General features: G+C 44.0%; 1 protein-coding gene across 1 annotated transcript in view; it reads right to left on the reverse strand.

Moving 5' to 3' along the window:
- Positions 1 to 26,383, reverse strand: part of HSPA12A (heat shock protein family A (Hsp70) member 12A) — a 420,841-nt gene that overhangs the window by 18,083 nt on the left and 376,375 nt on the right. Inside the window, exons 9-10 of the mRNA XM_086922909.1 lie at positions 13,279 to 13,383; positions 8,900 to 9,158 (exon numbers count right to left, since the gene is read on the reverse strand). Of these exons, the coding sequence (XP_086779035.1) occupies positions 8,900 to 9,158; positions 13,279 to 13,383 (364 nt within the window). The remainder of the gene's footprint in view (positions 1 to 8,899; positions 9,159 to 13,278; positions 13,384 to 26,383) is intronic.

Genomic DNA, 26,383 nt, shown 5'->3' on the forward strand with positions numbered 1-26,383 from the left:
AGGCAGACGGCCATGTCCCGAACTAGCTCCCCTATGTACGTGGTACAATCACAGGCCGAGAGATGGAGTGATGCTAGAGCAGAGATACGGGATATTCAAAAATCAGCTACAGAATCTGAGTTTGCGGCTTGGGCAGCAGATGGGGTGCTAGATGACGAAGGTTGTTGGAGAAGCAAAGACATGGAGAAGTGGAAATTGCCTGCGGCTTACTTACAGGCGATGGTCCAGATGACTCATGGACTGGCCCACGTCGGAGCTCTTGCAATAACTCGGCTTTTAACACGAGTTTGGGAACATCCCGAGATTGCGAACACCGCAAAGAGAGTAGTGCAGACCTGCCTGGTATGTTTGCAACACAATCCTGGAAAGGGGGCCTATACTCCGAAAGGAGGGTTCGTTCCACCTTCTGCACCGTTTGAAGTGCTTCAAATGGATTACATCCAACTCGAGCGCTGCAATAACTTGAAGTACGTCTTAGTGGTGGTGTGTGCTTTTAGCAAATGGGTTGAGGCCTACCCCACGAAAGACAATACGGCTTTAACAACAGCTAAGGTGTTGCTTAAGGAATTTTTTCCTCGCTTTGGAGTTTGCAAATTTTTGTGGAGCGATAATGGGCCCCATTTTGTTGGAAAGATTGTGGAATATGTACTGAAGGGGTTAGGGATTCAGCAAAAGTTCCACGCTGTATTCCACCCTCAGTCAGCAGGTTTGGTCGAGCGGTACAATGCCACCTTGAAGCTTAAGCTGGCCAAAATCGTGGCGTCTACATCGTTGAAGTGGCCAGATGCATTGCCGCTAGCACTGCTCTCTCTTAGATCAGTACCCCACTCACGAACAGGCCTTACGCCCTATGAGGTGGTGTTTGGCCGCCCCATGAATATCTGGGGGGTGCCCAAGCCGCGATTAATACATGATGTGCCTTGTGTTATGATGAATGATTATTTGGCACGATTAACAAATGATTTGCTCTCTATTCATCAACAGGTTCGAGAAGCGCTCCCTGATAACTCCACTGGAGAAGGCCACGATCTTCGTCCTGGGGATCATGTGATGATCCGCTCGTTTGAGAGAGCAAGCAGTTTGGAGCCCAGGTGGAAAGGCCCCGAGCAGGTCCTCTTGGCGACCCGCACCGCAGTACGAGTGACGAACAGAAAGCGGTGGGTGCATTCGACCCATTGTCGCCGTGTCTCTCCGGACCTGGTGACTCCTGCTGTGCTGACTGATTACAAAGAGATCTTGGAGAAAGAAAAGAGCCCAGCTGTGACGTCGGCCGAAGTGGAGGGAGTCTTCCCGGACCAACCTGCTACTGGAAGAGAGCGCTACAATCTACGACCGCGATAAAGAAGATTTTTTGTTCCTTTTTAGACTGGTTGGTAACCGCTCCAGGTTTGTGAAACGGAAACCGGGAATTCCAAGGGGGGGGGATCAGTTCTGCCAGAGTAGCGACACCCGTCTTGGCCCGGAGAAGAAAACAACGGCTACCTCGGAGTTCAGCACCGTATTTTTCTTTTTTTAGGGTATACACGTACGTGTATCAGAGACTATTTGTGAAAAACTGTGAACAATTTGTGTCGTTTGAGACTTTGCACAGACTTCCTTGAACTATGGCATCAACGGCATCGCGTGATAAGAAAATACTGGGTGCCTTTCTTTTTGTTTTCACGATTGTGGTGATAGCTGTTATAGCTTGGGTAGTTGAACTTGTGGTGCCTGTACGAGAACACTTGCTGCCGACTACCCCGGCACCGTCTGAACATTTCCATTTTACATTGCCATTCCATGAAGAACGCCATCGCCAAACGTACTTAAATAACAGCTTCATTCAGATTCTTCACCACACGCATAATATGACCAATACCTCTAACTGCTGGGTGTGTGGAATGTTGCCTGGGCACCAGAAGAGAGGGGGCACCCCACTTATTCCACTGCCGTTTTCGCACAATGGGTCATGCAATGCCTGGTACACCCTCCTCTTTACTCTGAGATGGCCAACCAAAGGGGGGGTGCTTTTTCGTTTGAATAAAGTATGTTCCCATGACAAGGATGGGTTTCCCCGGGCTGAGGGTACACGTTTTGAATGGGAAGAGTACAGGCCTGATAATGTATCCGCTCCACGAATATATAGCAATCAGCGAAATGTGAATGTATCCAGTGCTCATGTCATAAACGTCATTGCCACAAAAGCCGATTTATGTATCCGAAACAAGGGCACGATTGCAGTGGGGAAAAGCGAATGTAATATTACTCTCACGTTTGATAGCCCGAATGGCATTTCATTTGTTGCATCCCGAAACACCTACTTCATCTGTGGAACGAAGGGGTACCATCAGCTTCCAGTGGGGTGGTTGGGCACATGTTATGTATCGTTTGTGCTACCTCCTGTATTCATTGCCCCTCCGATGTACCACAACGACTATACTCTGTACCATGATTTTGTTCTGAATAGAGTTAAGCGAACTGTTGCGCTAGAGGATATTGATCAAACGGACACTGCATTACAACAATATGTGGATTTCAATCTGGGACTATTCTCCTTTGTGGGGGCTGCATTGAACAGCCGGAAAATCAGACGGCTGACTCGCGTTGTCGAGGCTGTTGCGAATGACACTGCTGTTGCCCTGGGGAATATTACCGAAGAACTGCAGATTTCTAGAATTGTCACCCTCCAAAACCGGATGGTGCTGGATGTTGTTTTGGCTGATCGTGGGGGGGCATGTAGAATCATCGGAAGCAGCTGTTGTGTCTATGTCCCTGATAATTCTCCATCTGTGTATGATGCGATTTCCAAGCTGCATAAAATCGCTGCCGAAATACACCCGGACAATGGAACTTGGACACTTTCTGGATGGTTCTGGTCCATGATTGCAACTTGGGGCTGGAAACTGTTGACAATTCTTTGCATACTTGTGGGAGCAATGTTCTTTATATGCTTGTGTATCCAATGTGGCCCTGCCTTATGTTCAATGTGTCTATCAGCTTGTTTACCATCGAGACGAGCTCTTGCTCAGGATAAAATGATGCTACACACAGAGGTGACAAAAATTATGTCAATAGACATCGAGGACGAACATCCAGACTATGTTCATTATGAGGTAGATTCAGCTAAACGCTAAAAGGGTTGTCTGTCGTAATTGGCCCGATCGGATTAGCGATTAGCTGAACCTACACGTTTCGCTTTTTAACTTGGCTATATACAATAAACGCCATTTTGAATGTTGCAGCGGCCATCTTAGACCATGAGCGGCCTCGTGGCCGACGTGCCCTTTAGTCCTTTGTCCGTTCCACTGACCACTCTCATCTGCCCAGCAACAGGCTATTTTTAGTACTGGTCAAGACACACATGCGCAGTTCTCACTGACCCGTAAACCTTCAGGAATGTGCCGCTAACTGACCAGTGGGTTTGAAACTCTCCAATGAGCTGGCAGTATTCCAATACATGACCATATATGTCTTTAAAACTGTGTTTTAACTTATGCCGCCTATCTTTTATTGCCCCAAAATTGTATATAAACGGGGTCACACCGGTGTTCGGTGTGATACCTCTTGCATTACCGAAGGGTGCTGTTTGAGTGTACCACCACCCCATGGGGTCCTAATAAACTTGTTCTTTGCATTTTACAGTTTCCGTGCCAACAGTTCTTGTGTAAGTGGGTAATCTCTGGAGCGTGTAGGCCTTGGGAACCCTGAAATACTTCAAAGCCATGTAGAAGCCATGTGTCTGGTAGAATGAGCCCTCCGATCTCCAGGAGGTTGCTTCTTCGCCAATACGTGGCAGATCTTAATAGAGAGGATCATCCCTCTTGATATTTGTCCCAGAGAACCCTGTAAAGAGTTGATTGTCCCCACAATGATCTTTAGCGCAATTGATATTGGGTCCAAACAATGGAGTCTCTACTTGTCTTTTGAGGGGTGAAATGGAGCACAGGTCTTGACCACCTCCTTCTGTTGCAGCGGAAACATGGTTTCTCTCATTGCTTGGACAGCCCAGGAATGTTGTCCACCATATCCACATTAACGCTTTGTCTATAGCCAAATCCACTTTAACATCTTTATCTTTGACTGACAAAAATGTAACCTCTCCTCCTTTAGCCTGGATAGCTATTGTCCCAGAATGCTTTGTTCCGGTCCAGGGAGGACCTGGCTTGGCAGTTCGGGCTGGACGGTTCCCATGAGGAGCAGGGTCAAGACTGATTTGTATATGGCTGGGTTCAAACTGTGGTGGCTTGGAGAGCAAAAGAATGATGGATTAAACCCAGATCTTTGTGACTGGGGGTGAAGGTTTGCATTGTTCAGCATTCCGTCCATCAACTGTTCCTACAGTTTAAAGAAGTATCAAGAGATATAATGTGATTGACAAATACCCTGGTGGTGATAATCCCTTCTATGCAATTCATGAAGCAGGATGGTTTGGATGTTGAAGCAGAAGAGCTGATTTTGCTAAGAGTTGCCTGCCTCTCTTTCTGGAAGCACATTGACGTTCAGAAAACAAGAATGGATATATATATATATCTCTCTCTCTATATATATATGTATATATATATATATATACAGTACAGCACAGCATATTTCTTTTTGTGTTAAATGAGGCCCAGTGGCGCATCTCTTTCTCTCTCTCTCTCTCTCTATATATATATATATATATATATATATATATATATATATATATATATATATATATATATATATATATATATATATACAGTACAGCACAGCATATTTCTTTTTGTGTTAAATGAGGCCCAGTGGCGCATCTCTTTCTCTCTCTCTCTCTCTCTCTCTCTCTCTCTCTCTCTCTCTCTCTCTCTCTCTCTCTCTCTCTCTCTCTCTCTCTCTCTCTCTCTCTCTCTCTCTCTCTCTCTCTCTCTCTCTCTCTCTCTCTCTCTCTCTCTCTCTCTCTCTCTATATATATATATATATATATATAGAGAGAGAGAGAGATGCGCCACTGGGCCTCATTTTAACACAAAAAGAAATATGCTGTACTGCAGAAGGGCTTTCTCAAATTTATTAAAATCACTAGTATCAGTACCAATATTTTCATGAACGATTTAGAAAAGGGGGTGGTGATGAACAGAGTGTCTGAATCAAGCAGACCACTCTTACCCAGTCCAAAGATCAGGGCTTGATCCATCACCGTTATTTATCTCACTGCCCCATCCCAGCTCAGAACCTGGCTATATGCAAATTAGTCTGTCCCTGGCCCAGTGCATCATGGGAACAGGGCAGACTAAACTACCAAGCCAATTCTTCACCAGAAAGGAGACAAGCTACCGGGGACCGGTTTCTGGCATTTCAGCCGTCTTCGGCCCGGCTTGCTTGAATCCTGATGGAGCAGTGAGAAAGGGACTCATGTCTGAGTATACCCTGCCACACCTATAGTGGCCAAAAACGATTTAGAAAAGGGGGTGGTGATGAACAGAGTGTCTGAATCAAGCAGACCACTCTTACCCAGTCCAAAGATCAGGGCTTGATCCATCACCGTTATTTATCTCACTGCCCCATCCCAGCTCAGAACCTGGCTATATGCAAATTAGTCTGTCCCTGGCCCAGTGCATCATGGGAACAGGGCAGACTAAACTACCAAGCCAATTCTTCACCAGAAAGGAGACAAGCTACCGGGGACCGGTTTCTGGCATTTCAGCCGTCTTCTGCCCGGCTTGCTTGAATCCTGATGGAGCAGTGAGAAAGGGACTCATGTCTGAGTATACCCTGCCACACCTGCACTGGGACAGGAACAGACTAATTTGCATACAGCCAGGTTCTGAAACTGGGATGGTGCAGTGAGCTAAAAAACGGTGTTGGATCTAGCCCTGATCTCTTGACTGGGTGAGAGTATTCTGTTTAATTCAGAGACTCTGTCCCTCACCACCCCTTGTTGTAAATATTTTTGTCCACCCTAAGCGTGGAAGGGTATACTCAGATGTGAGTCCCTTGCTCATTGCACCATCAGGATTCAAGCAAGCCGGGCCGAAGAGGCTGAAATGCCAGAAACCGGTCCCCGGTAGCTTGTTTCCTTCCCAGTGTAAGAATTGGCTTGTGTAGTTTGGTTTGCCCTGTTCCCATCATGCACTGGGACAGGAACAGACTAATTTGCATACAGCCAGGTTCTGAAACTGGGATGGTGCAGTGAGCTAAAAAACGGTGTTGGATCTAGCCCTGATCTCTTGACTGGGTGAGAGTATTCTGTTTTTTCAGAGACTCTGTCCCTCACCACCCCTTGTTGTAAATATTTTTGTCCACCCTAAGCGTGGAAGGGTATACTCAGATGTGAGTCCCTTGCTCATTGCACCATCAGGATTCAAGCAAGCCGGGCCGAAGAGGCTGAAATGCCAGAAACCGGTCCCCGGTAGCTTGTTTCCTTCCCAGTGTAAGAATTGGCTTGTGTAGTTTGGTTTGCCCTGTTCCCATCATGCACTGGGACAGGAACAGACTAATTTGCATACAGCCAGGTTCTGAAACTGGGATGGTGCAGTGAGCTAAAAAACGGTGTTGGATCTAGCCCTGATCTCTTGACTGGGTGAGAGTATTCTGTTTAATTCAGAGACTCTGTCCCTCACCACCCCTTGTTGTAAATATTTTTGTCCACCCTAAGCGTGGAAGGGTATACTCAGATGTGAGTCCCTTGCTCATTGCACCATCAGGATTCAAGCAAGCCGGGCCGAAGAGGCTGAAATGCCAGAAACCGGTCCCCGGTAGCTTGTTTCCTTCCCAGTGTAAGAATTGGCTTGTGTAGTTTGGTTTGCCCTGTTCCCATCATGCACTGGGACAGGAACAGACTAATTTGCATACAGCCAGGTTCTGAAACTGGGATGGTGCAGTGAGCTAAAAAACGGTGTTGGATCTAGCCCTGATCTCTTGACTGGGTGAGAGTATTCTGTTTAATTCAGAGACTCTGTCCCTCACCACCCCTTGTTGTAAATATTTTCATGAAGGCTTGTGACAAAAGGTGGCTAATTCTGTGTTGAAGGGAAGGTTGGAGACCGATTGTCAATGTTTTCTTTAACAGAATTTTCCTCTTTGTGACAGCGATGTCCTTTAGTCTCAGGGTCTCGATTCTTCCGTAAAAAGTCATTGCAAAAATAAAAAGCCATTTTTCTCTTTTGAAAACTTACAAGCTTTAAAGAGAGCAAATTTCCAAAGAAGAGAGCAACTTAATTGCAAGCCAGACACAATGCTGGAACCTGGTCTGTTCTTCCGTCCCCGCTGGTCTCCAGCTGGGCGGCCTATAGATCGTCCTCCTCCTCCACAGATCTGCTCCCCGTTTGTGACTATTGTTTATACTTCTGGTCCCATCTCCATTTTCTCTCTCGCTCTTTCCTGTCCCTATCTGCTTTTCTTACTTTTTTCTCGTCAATACTCTTGTAAATGCCATGCTCTGTAAATTTGTAATATATCATTGTCTAACCCTAATCACTTTTTAAATGTAATCTTGTGTTTTGCAACTTGTGTGTGTATATATATAAGTATGTAATTCTATCCACTAGAATCTGTAGTAGACGTATTTACTTATTAGTGTTTTTATGTAATTTTAGAGTTTCTTCTGTTTGTTTCTTCTCCTTGAGTGAATCTTCAATTTGTATATATGCAACTCTAACCCCTAGTATCTGTAGTAGGCGTATGTACTGACTACTGTTCTTTTGAGATTTTTGAGTTATTCTGTCTGTATCTTTTATGTGACTCATGTACTCCAAAGTCCTTATTTAATGTAACTGGTACGTTTGTAAAGCGCTCTAACCACTAGTATAAGTAGTAGGCCTTTGCACTTGCTACCATTCCTATATAAATGTTGAGTTTATCTGTGTGTAGCTCTTCCTTGAGTCACTTTACAGCTTGTACATTTGCAATTTTTCCCTCCTTTCACTCCACTTGTACATTTGTAATTTTGTTCCTGTTTTATATCTCTTATGTAACTCATTTAATCCAAAGTCCTTATGTAACGCAACTCATTTTTGTGTAAAGCGCTCTGACACCTCCGGGTAATGTTTGCGCTATAAAATCGCATTACAATAAAGAAAAGAAAATAAATGCAAAAAACCCACACAAGTCCTCCTCTGATAAATAGATGCAGCAAACACATCTTAGAAAACAAAACAAGCTCACCACAAAAAGATGCTGCAAATAATAAGTGAAAACAGGCTCATGAAAGACGCTTCCCTGACGTTGGACTTAGATGTAGCACGAATCATCATCACAAGGCTTTTATTACAGATGATGTCCAGAGGCGTTTTTTTAAAATGTATATTTTACATTATTGTTTCTGACCCAGCCACACTGTGGCATACAATAAGAGCAGACAGTCCTATGAAACAGCTGCACAGCAGCGAGTAATGACTCTTGAACAAGGAAAATGCACTGAGTTATGTCATGTCCCGGATGCCCAAAAGCTACTGTTTAGAACATTAAAAATGTGATGCAAAGACAGGGCTGTGAGTAAGCTGTAGGAACGATAATTCAGATAGAGAATGAAACACTTGGACAAAGCGGTGAAGCATACCAGCGCTCAAGTTGTGAATTCAGCTTGAGATATTCTACATGAATGGAGAAAATGTGAGATTACAGATTGGCAGGCCATGCGCTATTTTGCCAATTAATACTGATCCCAGAAATATATATGACAACCTTCTTCTAGAAAGCTAGCGGGTAAGGCTGCAGTCCATGGGCTTACACGAAGATAACTCTTCAGTAGCATTGACCAGAGTATTAAACTACTCCAAGCCCCACTGTTAAAGAATCTGAGCTGTACATTTCAAAATCCACTCACTGTTCAGAATCACATGAAGCAGCCCCAAATGCAAGCTAGGACTCATTCATCATAAAAAAAAGACATATCTTCAAAAGCAGAGTTCTAGAAGACCTACTCTGGAGGTGGGGCCAACCTTCAAGCATCAGACTCACTTACTTGCTTTTCCTGAGCGCGTGCTCCACGCTGTGACCTCGAAACTTCTTGTAGTAGTCGATGAATGAGAAGGGTAGGTTAATGTTGAGTGGGTTGCTTCGGTCGGGCGCGGCGGCCCGCTTACGCGACTCAAAGGCAATCATCAGGTCTACCCAAGCGGCCGGACGCTTCAGCTTGAACTGCTCGATGAAGTCCTCACCGAATATTTTGTAGAGTAGTTTCTCAAACTCATAGTCCACGCCCAGAGATCCATAGGGGCCACCTGTGTGAGACACAAGACAGGTTCGAGATTGGAGAAGTTGTTATCCAAACATTGATATACAAACGTGTTTGATGCCTGCTTTGTGCATTGTCTCAGGTGGAACATATTATGTGGCCCATGCTGAGATTAAGCAGCTCATTTATGAGTTTTTTCCATCACATATCACTGCTGGATCCTTTCCATCTTACCTGCTGATGTTGACCCATTTCTTCAGTGGTGACCAAGTGTTATTCTTTCACTCAGCCCCTGAGGACATCAGTGCCCTCTGTGTAGCAACAATAGAGGTGCTTTACTATGTTCTATTTTCAGCGAGCGTTGAATACCTCGCATTGCACGGTCTTTCTGGTGCTTCTAGAATGCTTAAGATTAGTGTGCAAAGAATGCTCTGCAGCCTGGCAGCATCTTTGGTGCCCAGATGCTTCCCCTCCTCTCCATGGCTCTGAGGGCACCTGCTGTACATAAATAGATTCTGTGACTCTCTGGTGTCAATTATCCTGTTGTTTAAGCAATGGCAGGGCTAACAGGCTCTTGTGCATGTGCAACTGGCAGACGTGCATACACTGACGTCACTTCTGCTGTGTTACGCTGTGCAGAGGCGCAACTAGAGCCAAATTTCGGGGGGGGGCTAAAAAAAAATTCGGGGGGGGGGGCCTGAACCTTTAATCAGTAGGCAGAGTGGAGCTGCAGGGGCTCTTAGAAGGGGTGAAACAACTGCTAGGCCAAATTAACATTCAAATGGTCTTTTAAAGACCTGTGAAACGTTCGAGATCTGTGTGTGCCCGGGATCTGTCTCATCCCGGGCTGCCACACACGAAGCCCCGTGAGTTCAATGGGTGTTGCGCGCCTGACGCTGTGCATATCGTGTTGGTAGAAGATAGGGGGATTCACATCTGCGTCACAGCGGATGCCAGTGGAACACAATACCTTACTGCTGGCCCGCGCATGAGCTAGTGAAGAACTGGCCCATATCCAATTTAGTAGTGGGATGCTGGTATGATCATATCTATTCCTGTTGTGTGACAATGGAGCGGATGGTTGGGCTTCAGGTCAATGGAGGGCAGAGTAGGGAAGTAGGAACAAGGAAAAGGGGATCTTGTAGATAACCATGACAACTATTAATTAAAATCCTGGCATTTCTGGCATGATGAGGCCAACTTCTTGTGTAATGGAGACAATTCTTGGCAGATTGTCACCATGCTTGGCATGATGGAGCCTAATATGGGAGTTGGCATACTAGACGTTATTCATGTAAATGTAAATGTAAATGTACATGTATTTATCATGCCTGTTGTGAACTTTCATACATAATAAGGCCAAGGATTAGTAATATACTGGCCTAGCATACTTGTCCTAATGGTGGCTATTATTACTCTGGCATATAGGCAGTAGTCATGGCATAATGACTCCCCTCTTTAATATAATGTTCCTGCCATATCTGCTGCCAACAACGTCATACTAGAGTAGCATCACTGGTATTGATAATCATAACTCGGCATGTAAGGAGGAAACTGTCTGCACACGTCATAATAACAATGACATGCTGATGAGTGGGGACCACACATGTATTCCCTCGAAATACAATGCTGTTATTTCAGGGGAAACCGCCTTCATTTAGGGGGACTGAGTTTAACAACATTTAAATGTTTGCATTTAGCTCAAAATGTATCTGAAAGTGATATTCAGGGACAATATGACTTCCTTTCAGAAATGTATTTAAAATGTATATCGGGGAGATCAACTGAGTTCGGCAGACTTACTGCTCATGTACGTCCAGCAGTGCCAAAGGGCACTTACTGCAATGGCATGAATCATGCAGGAGGCATTGCACTATCGATCTTAATAAAGCTTTTTTTCTATGTTGTGTTGCTGTTTGTGGCTTGTTTGAGTCTGTAACATTGGTGTACCTTTGCGTTTGAACTTGTAATGCCTCTGTAACTGGTCGATGTCTAACTCTACTGGCTATAGCCCGAGTTTGAGAGATTTGTTAGAACATTAGATTTTTTGTGTTTTAGCAGATTCGAAGGAATAAAACGGGATCTTTTGGAAGCAGCTAGCTGGAAAATGATAAAGGGCTTCTGTTGCACACTGCACCCCTATCAGAGTTGGGGGAATGCTACTGGGTGTTGCTGTGCTGTTTGTAAATGTTTCCTGGTTCAGGTTTGTGTGGCCAATCTTTTCATAGTGTTTTCTTTGTGAAGAGGGAAGCATGTGGCATCTTATCTTGTCTGTTGGAGTTAAGTGTTTCAGTGTCCATGTTCATCTGACATGAGGGTCAGGATGCAGTATGCCTGTCCCTACCTAGAACGTAAGTAATAACCTATTCAGTACCTTTCTGTGAGTGACGAATGACAGGATCAGGATCCACGCACTCAAGACTAGACACAAGGGTACTAGATTCAGGCAATCTGTTGTGTTCCCATTATGTCCTCTTCCATATGCTGTCACCGCTGTCATGGAAGTGTGTTAGAGCAGGGTCACTCATAAAGATGTTGGGTGCTGCTAAGGACCACCGCTTAAATGTTCTTTCTGACACTACTGAAGTCTCCTGCTCGCTCTTCATTTCCACTCCATAATTATGGCCTTTCCCTGCAGGGGCACTATTAAACTTATTTACTCTTACTACAGTTCCACCTACGTTGTTACAAAGTCAAATTTACATTGACCACATTTTCTGCAGACAACCCAGTTGTTTTACTACTAACCTCCCACAGACCATTTGTATTTTAAGAGTATATAAAGATTCATGATCGAAAGATCACCAAATTCCTGGAGCAAAACCATCTACTGGACGCCACACAATCAGGATTCCAGGCCAACCACAGCACTGAGACCCTCTGATTGCCGCCACAGATGACATCAGAACACTCCTCGACTGTGAAGAAACTATGGCCCTGATCCTCCTCGACCTCTCCACAGTGTTCAACACTGTTTCCCACAACACCCTCATCAACAGATTCACTGGCATACAGCAAGACGCCCTCAGGTGGCTTGCCTCCTTCCTTTCAGGAGGTACACAGAGCATCTGAGTGCCTTCCTTCACCTCCGCCCTAAATACATCATATGCAGATTATCCATCAGCCCCGCTGTGTTCAATATCTACATGACCCCCCTCACAGACGTCCGATCCCACGCACTCAACTTAAAGTCCTACGCAGACGACACTCAACTGATCCTCTCGCTCACCAAGTACACCACCAACGCCAAAACCATCTTCTGCAATGCCATGACCAATGTAGCCAAATGGATGCGAGACAACTACCTCCAACTCAACTCCGACAAAACTGAAGTACTGATCTTTGGGAAAAACACCTTCATATGGGACCACAACTGGTGGCCTACAGAACTTGGACCTACACCCACACCGACTAACAATGAAAGCAACCTCAGCATCATCCTCGACAGCCAACTGATCATGAAATTACAAGTCAAAGCAGTTGCCTCCTTCTGCTTCCACACATTTCGCATTCTACGCAGAATCTTCAGATTAATTATAACCAACACTAGAAAGACCGTCACTCAGACCCTCGTCACCAGTCACCTTGACAACGGCAACACCCTTTACGTCGGCATCTTCAACCAGCTGCTCAGAAGACTCCCGAACATATAGAAAGCCACAGCCAGACTCATCCTGGACCTCCCCAAATGAACCCACATCGTCTCCACCTAAGACACTTGCACTGGCTCCCCATCCAGAAGAGATCCCAAATCATGATCCACACACACGCTTACAAGACCTTAACAACCTAGGACCTGCCTACATCAACTATCGACGGAGCTTCCACCAACCCTCGAGACACGTGCGATCCTCTTCTCTCGCCCATGAACACCTCCCAACATCTGTTGCAGCCACAGTGGGGGGCCGCCACTCCTACATCATTGCCAAAACCTGGAATGACCTTCCCCTCCAGCTTCTTACAGCCCACTTGCTGGCAGACTACATACAAAGACTCAAGACCTGGCTCTTCGACAGAGATACAGAACCCAGATACCCCTAGAGGGGTCAGTGTTGCACTTTACAAATGCTTTGCTTGATTGATTGAAAGATGGTGCAGCCCATACCTTGTGCACAGTGAAAACATTTAAGAAACAAGAAAAGTGGCATAAGAGGTTGTTCTGTTACCTGAGGCCTTGTAGAGCTCTTTCAGATGTCCCTGAGGCAGAGTGATCTGATGAACGGTCAGATCTACAGTCCCTCCTCCACAGTCCACGACCACGTATCGGTCACCTGGGGAAGAGATTAGAAAAATTAGACAAGAAAATCACTCCTAAACTCCTTCTGGGCACACAATTATGATGCATCACACTAGGCAGAGTACATCACATCCCCAAGACACAACTGAAAAAGTAGTGCACCAGGAGACGTAATCCTGCTGTAACATTTATGACTATCACTTAGTGTGTCTGAGCTAATAAAATAACACAATGGACAAACATTTATTGCAAAAAAATGAATGTACCATTAAGGCTGCAGGTAGAGAGCCAGGTGGCTACAAAATATTAATTAAATTGAGTTGGGAATATATAAGGAAATGTTACTTACTTTTTAGAGTTTGTTGGTCGGAAAACCTCTAAATCAGACTCCTATTTAAGTTCATTAACAGAATATTTCAAACAATTTGAAAGATTCTAGAACACTTGTGTTTCAAAGAGAAATATCCAAAGTTTAAAAAAAACATTTTTGTAGAGAGTTCAGATAAAGAAGTGGGCTTAGTTACCCTTTTAAATTGTCCCCCAAACAACAGGAAAGGAAAGAGGTTCACTGAGACAAAAGTGTAACAGGGCAGCAGGTTTCTCCAGAAGCCCCTAATGTACTGTGGTGTCCTTTAGGTTTTCATATTTTTACTTAAAAAATTCTGAATTCAAAGTTTGTTAAAATGCCATTCAATGTTTGAACTGTCTGTTGTCTTTTCAAATCTTACTTTGTGGGAGTTTTGTTTGTATTTTGCACCAGATCAGTCCTTTATCAGCTATGTTTTCAGCGCCTTCCATGCTTTGTTGAATATCTCTGCTGGGGGTGAAACTCTAGGAAAGGATTAATGTATCCTGTTCACAGTTTACAGACCTGACAATTACACTATGGGGGTATGTAATGATTCATCAAAACAAGAGGAACAGGAGCTTTTGATTAGGTCCAACACGCTTACTACCTTCTGTAGTAATTGCATACAAGGGTGTGCAGTTCCTGGGACAGATGGTCAGGTCAGTGGAATAACATCCAATTGGAGTACGTGCCCTCACACACACTGAGAGGTGTAATGCTTCATCATCTGGGCATGCTCCTTGTCCGGCCGGCCCGCAAATGGGTTCTTTGGCGGAGTTCTTTTTGTGATAAAGCCGTTGAGTGAGTGAGGGTATATGGACTGTGATAAGTAGTGTAGTGCAGTGAAAGGGGTGGTTAAAATAGGTTTAGTGATGCTGGGTATTACTAAACTTTATTGATGGGGCTTCCTAACCTAAATAAAATCAGTGTAGCTTGTGTGTGATGCAATGGTCCTATGGAGTATTCATGTTGTGAATTTGCGTGGTCAACATGTTTCTTGCCTCACCCAGCCCCTAAGGGGGTCTGTTGGCAATTCATTAGGACTGAGAAAGAATTTTCTGTACCTTACACTACTGCGTGACTAGTTCTTCAAGAAGTACAGATAGTTCAAGTAACCATCCCTGCTATGCTTCACAAGGCAACATTTTCCTTGATTTTTGGAATGACCAGAAAGAAAGGGAAGGGGGGACAGAACAACCCACAGGACAAACACATAGCTTGTTTAAAACTGGTAAAACTTTCGTTTTTTACCACATTGAAAAGGTTTTTTTACACAAACACCCTCGTATCCACACATAAGTGTGGTTAAGAAATAGGCGTTGTAGCGCTTACGTAGCTGGAACATGCGTGGCTGAGGCCACTGTGTTCCAACATTTTTACACTGTAACTGATGTTGAGTCCTACACATGATGCCTTACTTGATATTTTATATGATAATTTCATATTCTTCTGTAAACATATTAATTGATACCAAGGGTCTGATCCAGTAACAGCTGGCAGGGAATGATGGTGGAGGGGCAGGGGGAAGGTCGGGGAACGGGAGGTGCATAATGAATTTAAAAAACACTTACCTCTTCTGGTGGCCGTCTCTCCTTGCTTCTCCGGAGTCGAGGAACCAGGAAGCATCCAGGCTCTCCATAGCCAATCACAACGCTGCAATGCAGCATTTTGATTGGCTCTCCTAAGCCAATTATTGGTCTGAGCACTGTGGATCAGCACGAAGATGGGGACTTGGGGCATGGGCATGTTCCCCACCAGGTTGTGTAATGCAGCCTGGTGGGGAACATGCAAAGTGCGCATTACTGTTTGGCCGGTCCCAGTCGGCTGGCCAAACAGTCATGGGCACTCAGTGTGTACAAACCACTCCTCCCCCTGTTCCTGAAGCCCAGCCCCGCCCTAACCTAGCCCCGAACCTGCAAAAAATAAAATGATAATAACCAAGTAATTATCATTTTAGTTTTCCTGCTCAAAGAGCAGTGGGGCGAGGCTCCTCTGCCTTAGAGAAAACCCCCCGGTCCGATCATTGAGACATGTTATAACTTAACCATACTTCACTACGCATTTAAGTTATGCTGGCTACTACACAATGATTTTTTTTGACTATTCAAACTTTTAGGTCCTGTTTGAATGAACCAATAGATACCAGGGATCCGGTGTTTCAGACAAGTCAGGATTCAACCATACATTACTTTACGTTTACCATGAATCCTATGTAGTACCCCAATCAAGTTTCAAGATATTATGTTTTATGAGATCAATGACTTTGTCATATTAGGCCTTACTACTATGATTGAAAACCTCGCTATTAAAATAGAATTGTGTTTAGGAAGATAACCAGTCATCAACAGTTTGTACTTTCTGATATTGCAGAACTAGCTATGGGTTACGAGTCACTAATTCATTTGTTCATGGACCTTCTCTCACAACCTTTTTCACGAAATGGTAATTGTCCAGCAATACCTACAATTGTTCTTACATTTTGTCTTTAGACGAAATGGCATCATGAATTGAAACTGATTATTGTTATTGTGGATTTAGACACTGTGGAAATGTATAACTTATAAGAAAAAGGTATTCCAATCCTGATATTAGTATATAGTAAATGGGTCCTTGGCCTTCTCACAAATTTACTATACTTTTTGGGTTCCATTTGCAGCCTAACTTCTCCTTTTTCAAAGCCTTTTAATTATTTTATACACCTTGCTTAGAGCTGCATGCCAGTACCATATGCAAGTTCAACACATCAAACTACCAAAAATTATGCATGCCGTATGCCTTACCTCCATATCCTAAAAGTCCCTAACCAAGCAATTGCTATGAGATTGTAAGGAAACCACGCTCACCATCATAGAAAGAAAATAAGTACAACATATTTGCTTAGAAAGCAAAATAGCACCTTGTACAGACTATAAAGTTTGCGGCTCTCTCACCTTTTTCTCACGTTCGGTTATTGCATTTAACTGTGAGGCATCTTTCCCGTACCAAATTTTTCCTTAAGGAATTACCACTCCACAAGTTCTGCCCTTCACTTTACAACATGCTCGGTGATGGACTCTAATGTTTTACTCTGCTACTATGATTTATTTCAGTCATAGTATTTGTTTATTTGCAGCCTTGAGAAAGCCACAGGTTATCAAGCTACCAGGGGGCAAAACACGTGTCAGCTGCTTACGAACTACAACTAAAAATATGTATGACTATTTATGGATTATCACTAAAAAGTGAAAAGAATTGTTGGAACAATCTACATTGGAAAGAATTATGCATTTCCAACAGCAAATAAAATGGATATTTCAACAAAAAAACAAAGGCTTGTATGCATCTTTTCACAATTTGGGTAGATACAGTAAAAATTCCTTCAGGAAGTTGACAGCCCATTAGCCTCCCAGCCTTCTCCCCTCTTTCATAATGGCGCTGACAAATGCAAAATAAACATTTCTCAGCATGGTTTGTATGGAGGCTATTAAGAGAAAATTAAGCAGCAAGTAATGTTGTCAATGTGTCCAGCGATTGTGTCTGAGAATAAGTGGAGGTAAGATTTGTGATTTCATTCGCTAAGCAAATTCTAGAAATGCGTGTATTTTTTTGCAATTGCTACATCCTTCATAATCATGCCTTGCAATACTACCTTTCCAGCTCCCAACAACCTATGGGCATCTCTTAGTAGGGTAGTTGATTATTAAAAAGAATGGCTTCTCCACGTTTTATTTGAGGTGTTGAGTCCTTGTATTTTGTATTGGTCATTTATGACCTTACCCACCCAATCTTGTTTTAATTTTTCACTTTCATGGTGGGTAAAATGGGTTTCTTGCAATAATGCAATATCAGGTTTGTTGTGACCCATATAAGTATATTTTTCCTTTCAATAAAGTGTGTTTAACCATGGACATTCAAAGACACAACTTTAAGCGGTCTTGTGTGTGATGTTTGCATGGTGTTGACAAAGGTATATAATTCAGCTGGTGGGATGAGAGTTTATATCCTTTTATGTGAAAGAAGAGAGCATGTAATGGGTGTAGTGATTAAGATTATATAATATAGTCTTAGTTGTAGTGTGGAATTTAAATATCAATATGAGTGTCGTCTCTGGGTGTAAAGTAATTCACTTAAGAAAAAGTAAGTAGCATTATTGTTCTAGTAGTTATCAGAAGAATGGATATGAATACTAGGCCAATGACAAGGACACTTTATTTGTGTGGTTAATAAAAACCAATACAAAAAGGAGCAATCAATATAAAAAGAATAATTAAAATTGATTAAAATAACAATGTGTATATATGGCATGATCCTAAAACCACCATTTGGTGTTTTTTTTTAAATGCAGTAACTATAGATCATTTGGCTGCACTGGACAAGTTTTTAGATGGGACCGGACTGCATTTCGGCCTTCCTCCAGATGAATTCCATGCAGTGCCATAGTTGACCTGTCCATTAGGGCTTGTCGGGCATGATAGATGAACTTCGCAAAATTAGCCATGTGCTTCACCGTATCTAGCAAATATAGCTGAAGGACTGCCTCCTTTGCCGCCCGCGTGCCCAGTTGGAGGAGAATGGGCCTTAGATGGATTCGGCAGAATTGACAACAGGGCGGGACAGCATAGTAAGACGTGAGCCAATGTTTCACGCTTATAATGGCAAAGGCGACACTTTATAATTGCTGGTCTTACTTTCACTGAAGGATACAGATGTTTTAAAGGATGCACTTGCAGTCTAGCTGCAAGAATCCTTTGGAGGGGTGCCTCCCCACCGGCTGTGTAAGGTGAGGTTTGCGGCCATGTGATGTGTGAAGGGAACTTTGGGTCTCGTGGAAGCCTCTGGCTGACAAAGCTTCAATATCCAGTTTTTGAGAGCATGATCTTACTTGCTTTTTTATTGATGTTTTGATAGTTGTGTACGTAATTATGATGGGGTCCCAGTTCTCTGTAGCAAAGTTCAAGAGGTCTTTAGCAGTGGCAAGACCGGTTGATCAAGGGTTGCCCGGGTTTTTAAATATTTTGTTATAACAAACTTCATTGAGTTCTCTGGGGCCACAGTGGTTAAGTAAAAGTATTTTGCCAGACTTGCCAGTTCTTCCAAAGATTGTCGGTTAAGATTAAATTTCAAACAAATTAGAGTGTTTCTTGTGCATGACGGTAAACAGAATAGTTTTTTGAAGGCTGCACAGTTGATCTTTTAGAGGTCTTGTGCCAATTTGCCTGGAAACGCCTGTATCACGTAGTTGAGGGAAGGTAGTAATTTTGCCCTCAGGACTCGTTGTATAGCCGAGGTTGTTGGACTTTCCAAGGTGGCAATAAGTTTACAGATGGTGTAAGTAACCATTTTGCCTTTCTGCTGGAGCTTGTGTTGATGGGCCTGTGGCCGGCCTGTTTCACTGATCCATACTCCAAGATAATTGTACGATTCTGTGCTGGACAATGTTAATGGTCCCAGGCTCCATTTCATTAACTTCTTTCTCGAATGTCGGCCAAAGATCACTATCTTAGATTTCGTTGGGTTTGCAAGCAGCTTGTTTTTGGCATTATACTCTGCTAGTGCTGTTAGACCTTTTTGAAGGCCAACTTTAGTATGGTCCAAAAGGACCAGGTTGTCTGCATACTGTATCAACTGGATTCTGGTTCCCGAAATCCTGGGAGTTGACAGAGTTGCTCCGTGCAGTGTCACCCTGATCTGCTGTGTATAAATTAAAAAGCAGCGGGGCAAGAACACAGCCCTGCTTTAACCTGTGATCTGTGCTGATTTTTTCTGTGGCTGTTTCACACGAGAGTTTGACTCTTACCCAAGTTTGCGTATACAGAGATCTAATGGCTTGTAGTATTTTCGGGCAGATGTTCCAACAGGCCATTTTTTTCCATAAGATGTTTTGGTCTACCCTGTCAAAAGCTGCTGTGTAATCAATAAAGCAGGCAAAAAGCGGCTGATTATTCCGAGCCATTGTTTGTTGTACTAAATATGATAGGGCAATAATATTATCTAGGGTGGAGCCTCCCGGAGGAAACCCAGTCTGATAGAAAGGAAGCAGATTCTCCTTACTGACCCAATCCACTAGTTCCATCAGGAGAGTCCTTACATAGGCCTTGCCCTCCACATCCAATAAGGCAATCATGCGGTAGTTCTTAGGGTCTGTGTTTGGCCCTTTTTTTATAAATTGGATGTAGTAGAGATCCCCTCCAGGAATGTGGGACGTCCACCATCAGCCTACACTCCGCATACAACTGTCCCAAGATAACCTCTCCGAAGAGGGAGCCAGGCAGGCCATTTGGTCCGGGGGCGCCATTGTAGCGTATTTTTTTCAAAATTGTTCGTATTGCCTGTGTTTCAGCAACTATGGCATCGGCTGGGGGGTCCATGGATTCAATCAATGTTTTATTTAGGTGTTACCCAAAAGTTTTTATTTCTATTGGGTATTTCTTTGAATCGTTCTTGTAGAGAGTTTTTACATGGGCTGACCAAGTACTTGCATCAAGTGAGTTCTCTCAATTGGAAGTTCTATGGATTACCTTATTTATATATTGCCAGAACTCTTGAGTTTTACTGGGGGCAAGCAATTTGAAAATCTTCAGCCATTTTTGCTCTGTAAGTTCACGATTTGCTTGCCAGACCACTGTTTAATGTCGCGTTGCCGCTTGTTTTAGGTATTTTTTTTTTTGCAGTCACCGATCTGGTTGCTCGATAAGCTCTACGTTTCGAGTTAAGTTCTCTTGAACATTTCTTGATTTCTGGTTGATATGCCAATTTGTAAGCGGAGTTGACATGGGTTCTTTGATTATCGCTCACTCGAAGCTGGTAGGCTAAGTCATATGCGAGTGAGCCCCATTCTCTAATTCTGCCCTTGTCATTATGGCCAGTCTGCCAGCCTTTCCATGTTAGTTTCCATGAGGCAAACTTATGGCTCGGAGACGGTCCCCATTTGATTCTTCTAAGGAGTCTGTATAACTCTTCTCCCTTTGTAGCTCCAATACAGCGAAGAGTACACCGTGTTTTCGCACTAATGGACAACTCTAAGGTAAGGGCAGCATGGTCACTTTCAAATCGGGGGTGGACTTTATAGTTTGACATGTGTTTTTGTAAGCTCTCGCTTAGTAGAATGTAAACTATTGTTGTATGGTTGTTGTAAGTTGGTGGTATCAATGCTGTTGGGTTATCTTTTGTGGTTAAACAGTGTGTCGTAGCCAGCTTATAGACTCACATAAGGGCATTAAATATTCTGGTACTTCCATTATGGTGATTTTCAGAGGTCATTTGCCCTATTTCATGCATGTTGAGATCGCCCAGATTAATTGAGTCCATGCCTGCATACCGTAGTAATAGAGTTTCAATCTCGTTTAATAGCCGGCTGAATTTGTTGTTTGAACCCGGCCCCTGGCGGTTGTAATAGACATTGTTTAGGAGTATTGATGTTGGGCCGTCTGTCGTAGTCAGGCCTTTCAAAATACCAGCCAAAAACATGTCGGATGTGTTCTGTATTACTGAAAAGTTTACTTTCAGTGCGTGCTTGACATATGTTGAAATGCCCTCTGACGGTCTCCCGAAAATATTGGCCTTTTTTGCGGGTTTGAAATATTCCGCGTAGTCCCCTATTGGTGTTGAAGAGGTAGCCCATGTTTCCTGTGCGCAGATTATATCTGGTCCTGCTAGGGGTGTGACTGCTCCTGGACTTTGCAAAACTTTTTGTATCCCGACGACATTCCAATACATTATAATGATTGTTTGATTACTCGCAGCAGAGCTATTGTGCTGGAGGTGGCCGGTGGTAATTTTGGTTGGTACCGGGTGGTTGCCTGACAAATAGCCAATATTAATATTAGGAGCTAGAAATAAAGGCCCGAGGAAGCCAGGTCCAATCCTTGCTGCTATGTCCCGTAATTATGCAGGAACGATTACCTCCATCTGTGTGTTTGATGATTTGGATTGAGTTGCTGTTCCGCTGTTTTGCTTGTGTGCCACCTATAGAGCCATGTAAGATCGATCTGGTGGGAAGTGAAGTTAGGTGTTTGCTGTTCGTGCTTTCCTGTTGCTTCAAATCTTGATCTCCCTGTTGGTCATTTAGCCCTTTATTTTTCAAAATCTCTGAATATTGGGTAGCTAGAGGAGGCTTAATTTTTATACCCCAATTGTCCAGTTGTGTTTTGTATACTTTCAAAGCATTCGCCATGGTCTGATTGGAGAAGGTTATCTCGGTTTTTTCGTTTAGTTCAGTCGGCCCTCGGCTGGAAAAAGCCACCCTCTCGATATCTGTAGATTTGATATTCTCCAGATCTGGAATGCTTTCGCAGAGCTTCAAAAGGGTCCCTCTGTTGAGGATGTCCCAGCTCCCCTGCGAAGTGTATTCGGGATATAACAAGACTTTTAGGGTTTCACAGATTATGCCAGGGGTCTGACAAGGGTTAAGTGAGTTGGGAGGAGCCTTAGTAGTTTCCAAGGGCTCACTAAGTTCTGTATGGGATTATCGCAAAGAACCGAGGCACCCCTGGTCCAATTTGTGTTTGCGGTGTGAGTATGCGATTCAGTCCTAGAGATGATAGTGCGGTCCGGGGCAAGTTGGCAGTCTTTGAGACTTACTTGGACGATGATTCTCTCCCGTTGGGCTTTAAATGTGCTTTCAATTTGGGGGTCATTATAGGTAATTGGATGTGTGGCGTTAAATTTGTAAGTGATGTCTTGGCGTGGCTCGTTGATCTGAGGGCCCTGTGCTTTGCTCAAGTGGTCACTGGGCGCAGGAGATCTTTCAGTAGTGATTTTAGTCAGATTCTCACTTGAGGTGCATAAGAGGCTCTGTGGAAGTTTTTCAATGCTGGCTATACCATTTATTTGTGTGTCTCTATTTTGATCTGCAGTAGTTGGTTTTTGTATCTGATCACAACCCTTCTGGTTTTCACTGCTGTTGTCTTTGTTGTCATGGTTTACTGGTGCGAACCAATGCTTGATGGTCCCTTTTAAAGGACTTATCTTTTTTTGTTTTATTTAACTTTTTCAGTTTTTTCTTGTTTTTCCTTGATAAAGATTGTAGTACTAAGGGAGGAGGTTTTGGGTCATCAGGTTTTCCAGGACTGTTATCGACTGTTTGGCGAGGTTGTGATTTTGACAGTGAGTTTGAATTTGAAGCCAAAGTATTAATGCTCAATGGGCTTTTTAGATCGTTATTATTGTTGCTAAGAGTTTCCTGTGTTTTCTCTAGGCTATCCTGGTTGTCCTGTAACCATTGATGTGGGTCCGAAGTGGACTCCGTATCGCTTATAATTATTTTGTTAGTTTGATCTAGTATTGGCTTTAGTGGTGCGTGCGTAGCTTTTGTCCTGTTTTTTCTTTATCTGTAGGCTTTGCACTCATTCTCTGAGTTGAGTTGTGGGGAGTAGAGCGTGTTGTGTTACTCATCCATCTGTTCGCCTCACACTTAAGTTCTGTAACTAGTTTGTTCATTATTTCTGGGAGTTTCCCAAGGTCTGCAGTATTGGAGAACACCTGCAATCATTTGGTTTAACCTTTACCTCTATGTCCGCCTGTGCTCTACGTATTAGGGAGTTTAAATGTTCCAATTTTAAATCCCCTCCAGAAATCAGGCTGCTACTGATTGCAGTATGTGTATTTGGATGTCTAGTTTAGCCGCGTGCATTATTGCTGCGTTCCCCCTTGAAATCAAAGCCTCATTAATCATTGCAAGATGGTTTTCTATTCTTTGTGGTGTCAGACTAGGTTCTGTTTTGGTTTTAACTCGAACGACCGTGGTTCGTTTGCGTTTATTGGACTTTGCTCCAAATCTGAGTCAGGATTTTCTTTTGATGAAAGGCCCGTCGTCGTCACCCAGTTTAATGGGCGTAAAAGGGAGGATTGTGGGGTCCGACTGAGGTTTCGGAAGTAAACAATTGTCCTTAATGTCCGTGGTATATCGTATTAAAGAATGGGGTTCCTTGTTTATCCCACTTTCCAAAGGAGCTGGGGTAAGTGAAGCTTCCGTGAGACCATTATCCGAGTTTGTGGGCACCAATGTGTTGATTCCTGGATAATTGAATCTAAGCGGGCTGTGATGGATTGAGTGTTCTCCAGCTTGTGCTCTGCCGCCCTTCACAATAAAAACTTTTCGCAAGAGATTTGATTCAAGATTTCGTTTTTAGCAGTACATGGTGGTGTGTTGGCAATAGTTCCATTGGTGTCTGTCATAGACTCGTAGGAAGATGCATCAACTAATTTTCCACAGACGGTGGAATTACCTTGTTTGGAGAGTTGTTGGAAGTAATTTATGATATCGTTGTTGCCTTTAGGACAGTTTCTACTGCAAATGCTGATGCTATCGCGGTTTCTATTTCTATTACTGTTGTCAGTTTCGACATGTTCACTCAGGTTTTGAGTTATGTTTGTATTCCCCTTTGTAGTTGTATTTGTATTTGTGTTCTTGGTATCCGTCCTAGAAGCTAACTTGAAAACTAGGGGAGAGTTTGTTTGTTCCTCTCCCAATAGTTTCCCATCCTGTGAGGTCCTATCCTGTAAGGTTGGATTGTGTCTTGTACTATCTTTGCCAAGGGGATATAACATCTTGGCTGTTTGGTGTCTTGCAGACTTATGAGGGTGGTAGCTGGACTGGGGTTGGATCAGACCCGCATTCCATGTCCGCATGGTTGTTCAGCGCAATGGGAGTCTGGCAAGCGCCTGGTCATTGAACTTGGTTGATAGGCCTGAAGATACAAAGTCTAAGTTGGAGACAAAGATTACGGTGTCTGCTATCCCTGACCAACATGGGGGAGCATGCAGGGGTAAGCGACAGATGTCAAATTGCTAGAGGAGAAGTTGTCAGAAAGCGGGAGAGGAATGGTGTAAGTGGAGGCTGCGGGGGAGGGGTTGGAGGGATGTTATGTGATTCCCGACCCCTGATGCCTCTCCAGGTCCTCTGAGCACTCTGATCACTGCTCACTTCTCAACCCCACTCCACTGCTCTAATGTTCTTTAGTGTCCTTATTTGTCCTTCTCCGAGGGTGGGGCTGTCCTGCAAAGTATAGAAAACCTTAAATGCCTTCTAACACTTGCAACCCACGACCGATCATTACTTTAAGGCTCCTTTCTACAGGAGTGAGAAGTGTTGTTCTCTGCAAGGGGAGACAGCTGTCGAGATCGAAATCAAGGTTGCAGCGGTGGGGGGGCAATTGGTGGGGGAGGGGGCAGGCGGGGGGGGGAGGGGGCAGGCGGGGGGGCAGGAAGCAGCGAGGTTTTTACAGACACAAATCAGACAGACAAGGCACCTCACTCCAACTCACCCCCTGGCTCTGGCCCTCCGGACTCTTTGCTCCGACCCGACAAGACTCAAGCTGGCTCAGTCAATCACGTGTCACAGGTGCAATGGTGCAAAGATTCCCGCTGCTTGGATCAGCCAGCTGAAGCGGGCGCCCCAAAAACTCTCCACTGCTCTCCCCGTTGCGCGGGGTGTGGCAAGACGGGGCTGAGGACGGAGACAGGGGCTCAGCTCTGCTTACTCGGCTTGCTCGGGCGTGAAGAATGTGTGTCTCCTCTATCTACGGCAATTCCGTCACTAGCAATCGCCAGGATGTAGGCCAATGCCTTTCTCTGTATGCAGCTTGCGGCTCTTCGCTCTCCGCCACACTGTGGGGCAGCTCGCGGCTCTCCGCCGCACTGTGGGGCAGCTTGCGGCTCTCCACCACGACTCGGTGGATGCTTTACCACGTTAAAGGTCCAGCCACGTTAAGGAGCTGTCTCGCAGCTCACAGGGCCCCCGTAAAGGAGCACTCTGCCTCCTGGTAGCTTCTAGCGGTCTGGCGTTTTGTCCGTCCGTCGGAGTAGAAAGGGGACTCTCAAGCTCCTCTCTGAATACTATGTTCTATTCGTGTGTCCAACCCAAAATGTTTAAACAGTATTGTACACTCCACTACCAGTTTTAACTTTTTTTCTGTGGGTGTGCGGTATGAGACACGTGGGATTAGGGGTAGGCAAGGCCACCAATCTTGAAAGGTTTAAAGAACAATATCAAATGTGTGTTGACTATCAATTATCAGAGATAGAATCCTAACAATGAGATAATAACACCATACATTATCTTGAAAGGTCATGGTACAGCAAACATAAAAAAGAAAATAGCATGTCAATAATACTATATATACACCTGCCTCCGACATTATGAGCCTAACTGTAACAGTGCAAGAAAAAGAAAAGAAAAAAAGGGGAGAACAATAATATAAATAATACATTACAAGTCTGTGTAATACAATAATCAGGTTCTACAAGTGTTCCTGAATTAAGCTTTCAAATGTGATCTAGATGTGTCAACAACTTCCAAGCTTTATGATAGCCACCATGGGACCAGTTCTGAGTCCGTTTTTCATCAGCCATGTTCGTCCAGTTCAGAAGCATCCCCCTTCACTCCTTGGTTGTGGCAGCTAGGTGAGGTCTTTATATTCCATGGTTGATTCAATGTCATCCAAGTAATTAAAAAAAAACTTTGAAATAGTCTGGGTCTAGATATTCCTTAGGCTTTCCTTGGTAAGGTATGCATATTGTAGCTGGTTCCAACAGTCAATGTTTGATTTCTCTCTTCTTTATTTTAGGTTGAAGAGCTAGGAACGGCTTCCTCTTGAGGTTGGTTGGAGCAGAAAAGTCTGCGGGAATGATAAACTGATGTTTGTCATATAGATATGGGCTGTGTTTCCTTGCTTCTGTGATGATTTGTTGTGCCTGTTGATGGCGC

This window comes from Lissotriton vulgaris, chromosome 5 (assembly GCF_964263255.1).
Source record: "Lissotriton vulgaris chromosome 5, aLisVul1.2, whole genome shotgun sequence".
Lineage (NCBI taxonomy): Eukaryota > Metazoa > Chordata > Amphibia > Caudata > Salamandridae > Lissotriton > Lissotriton vulgaris.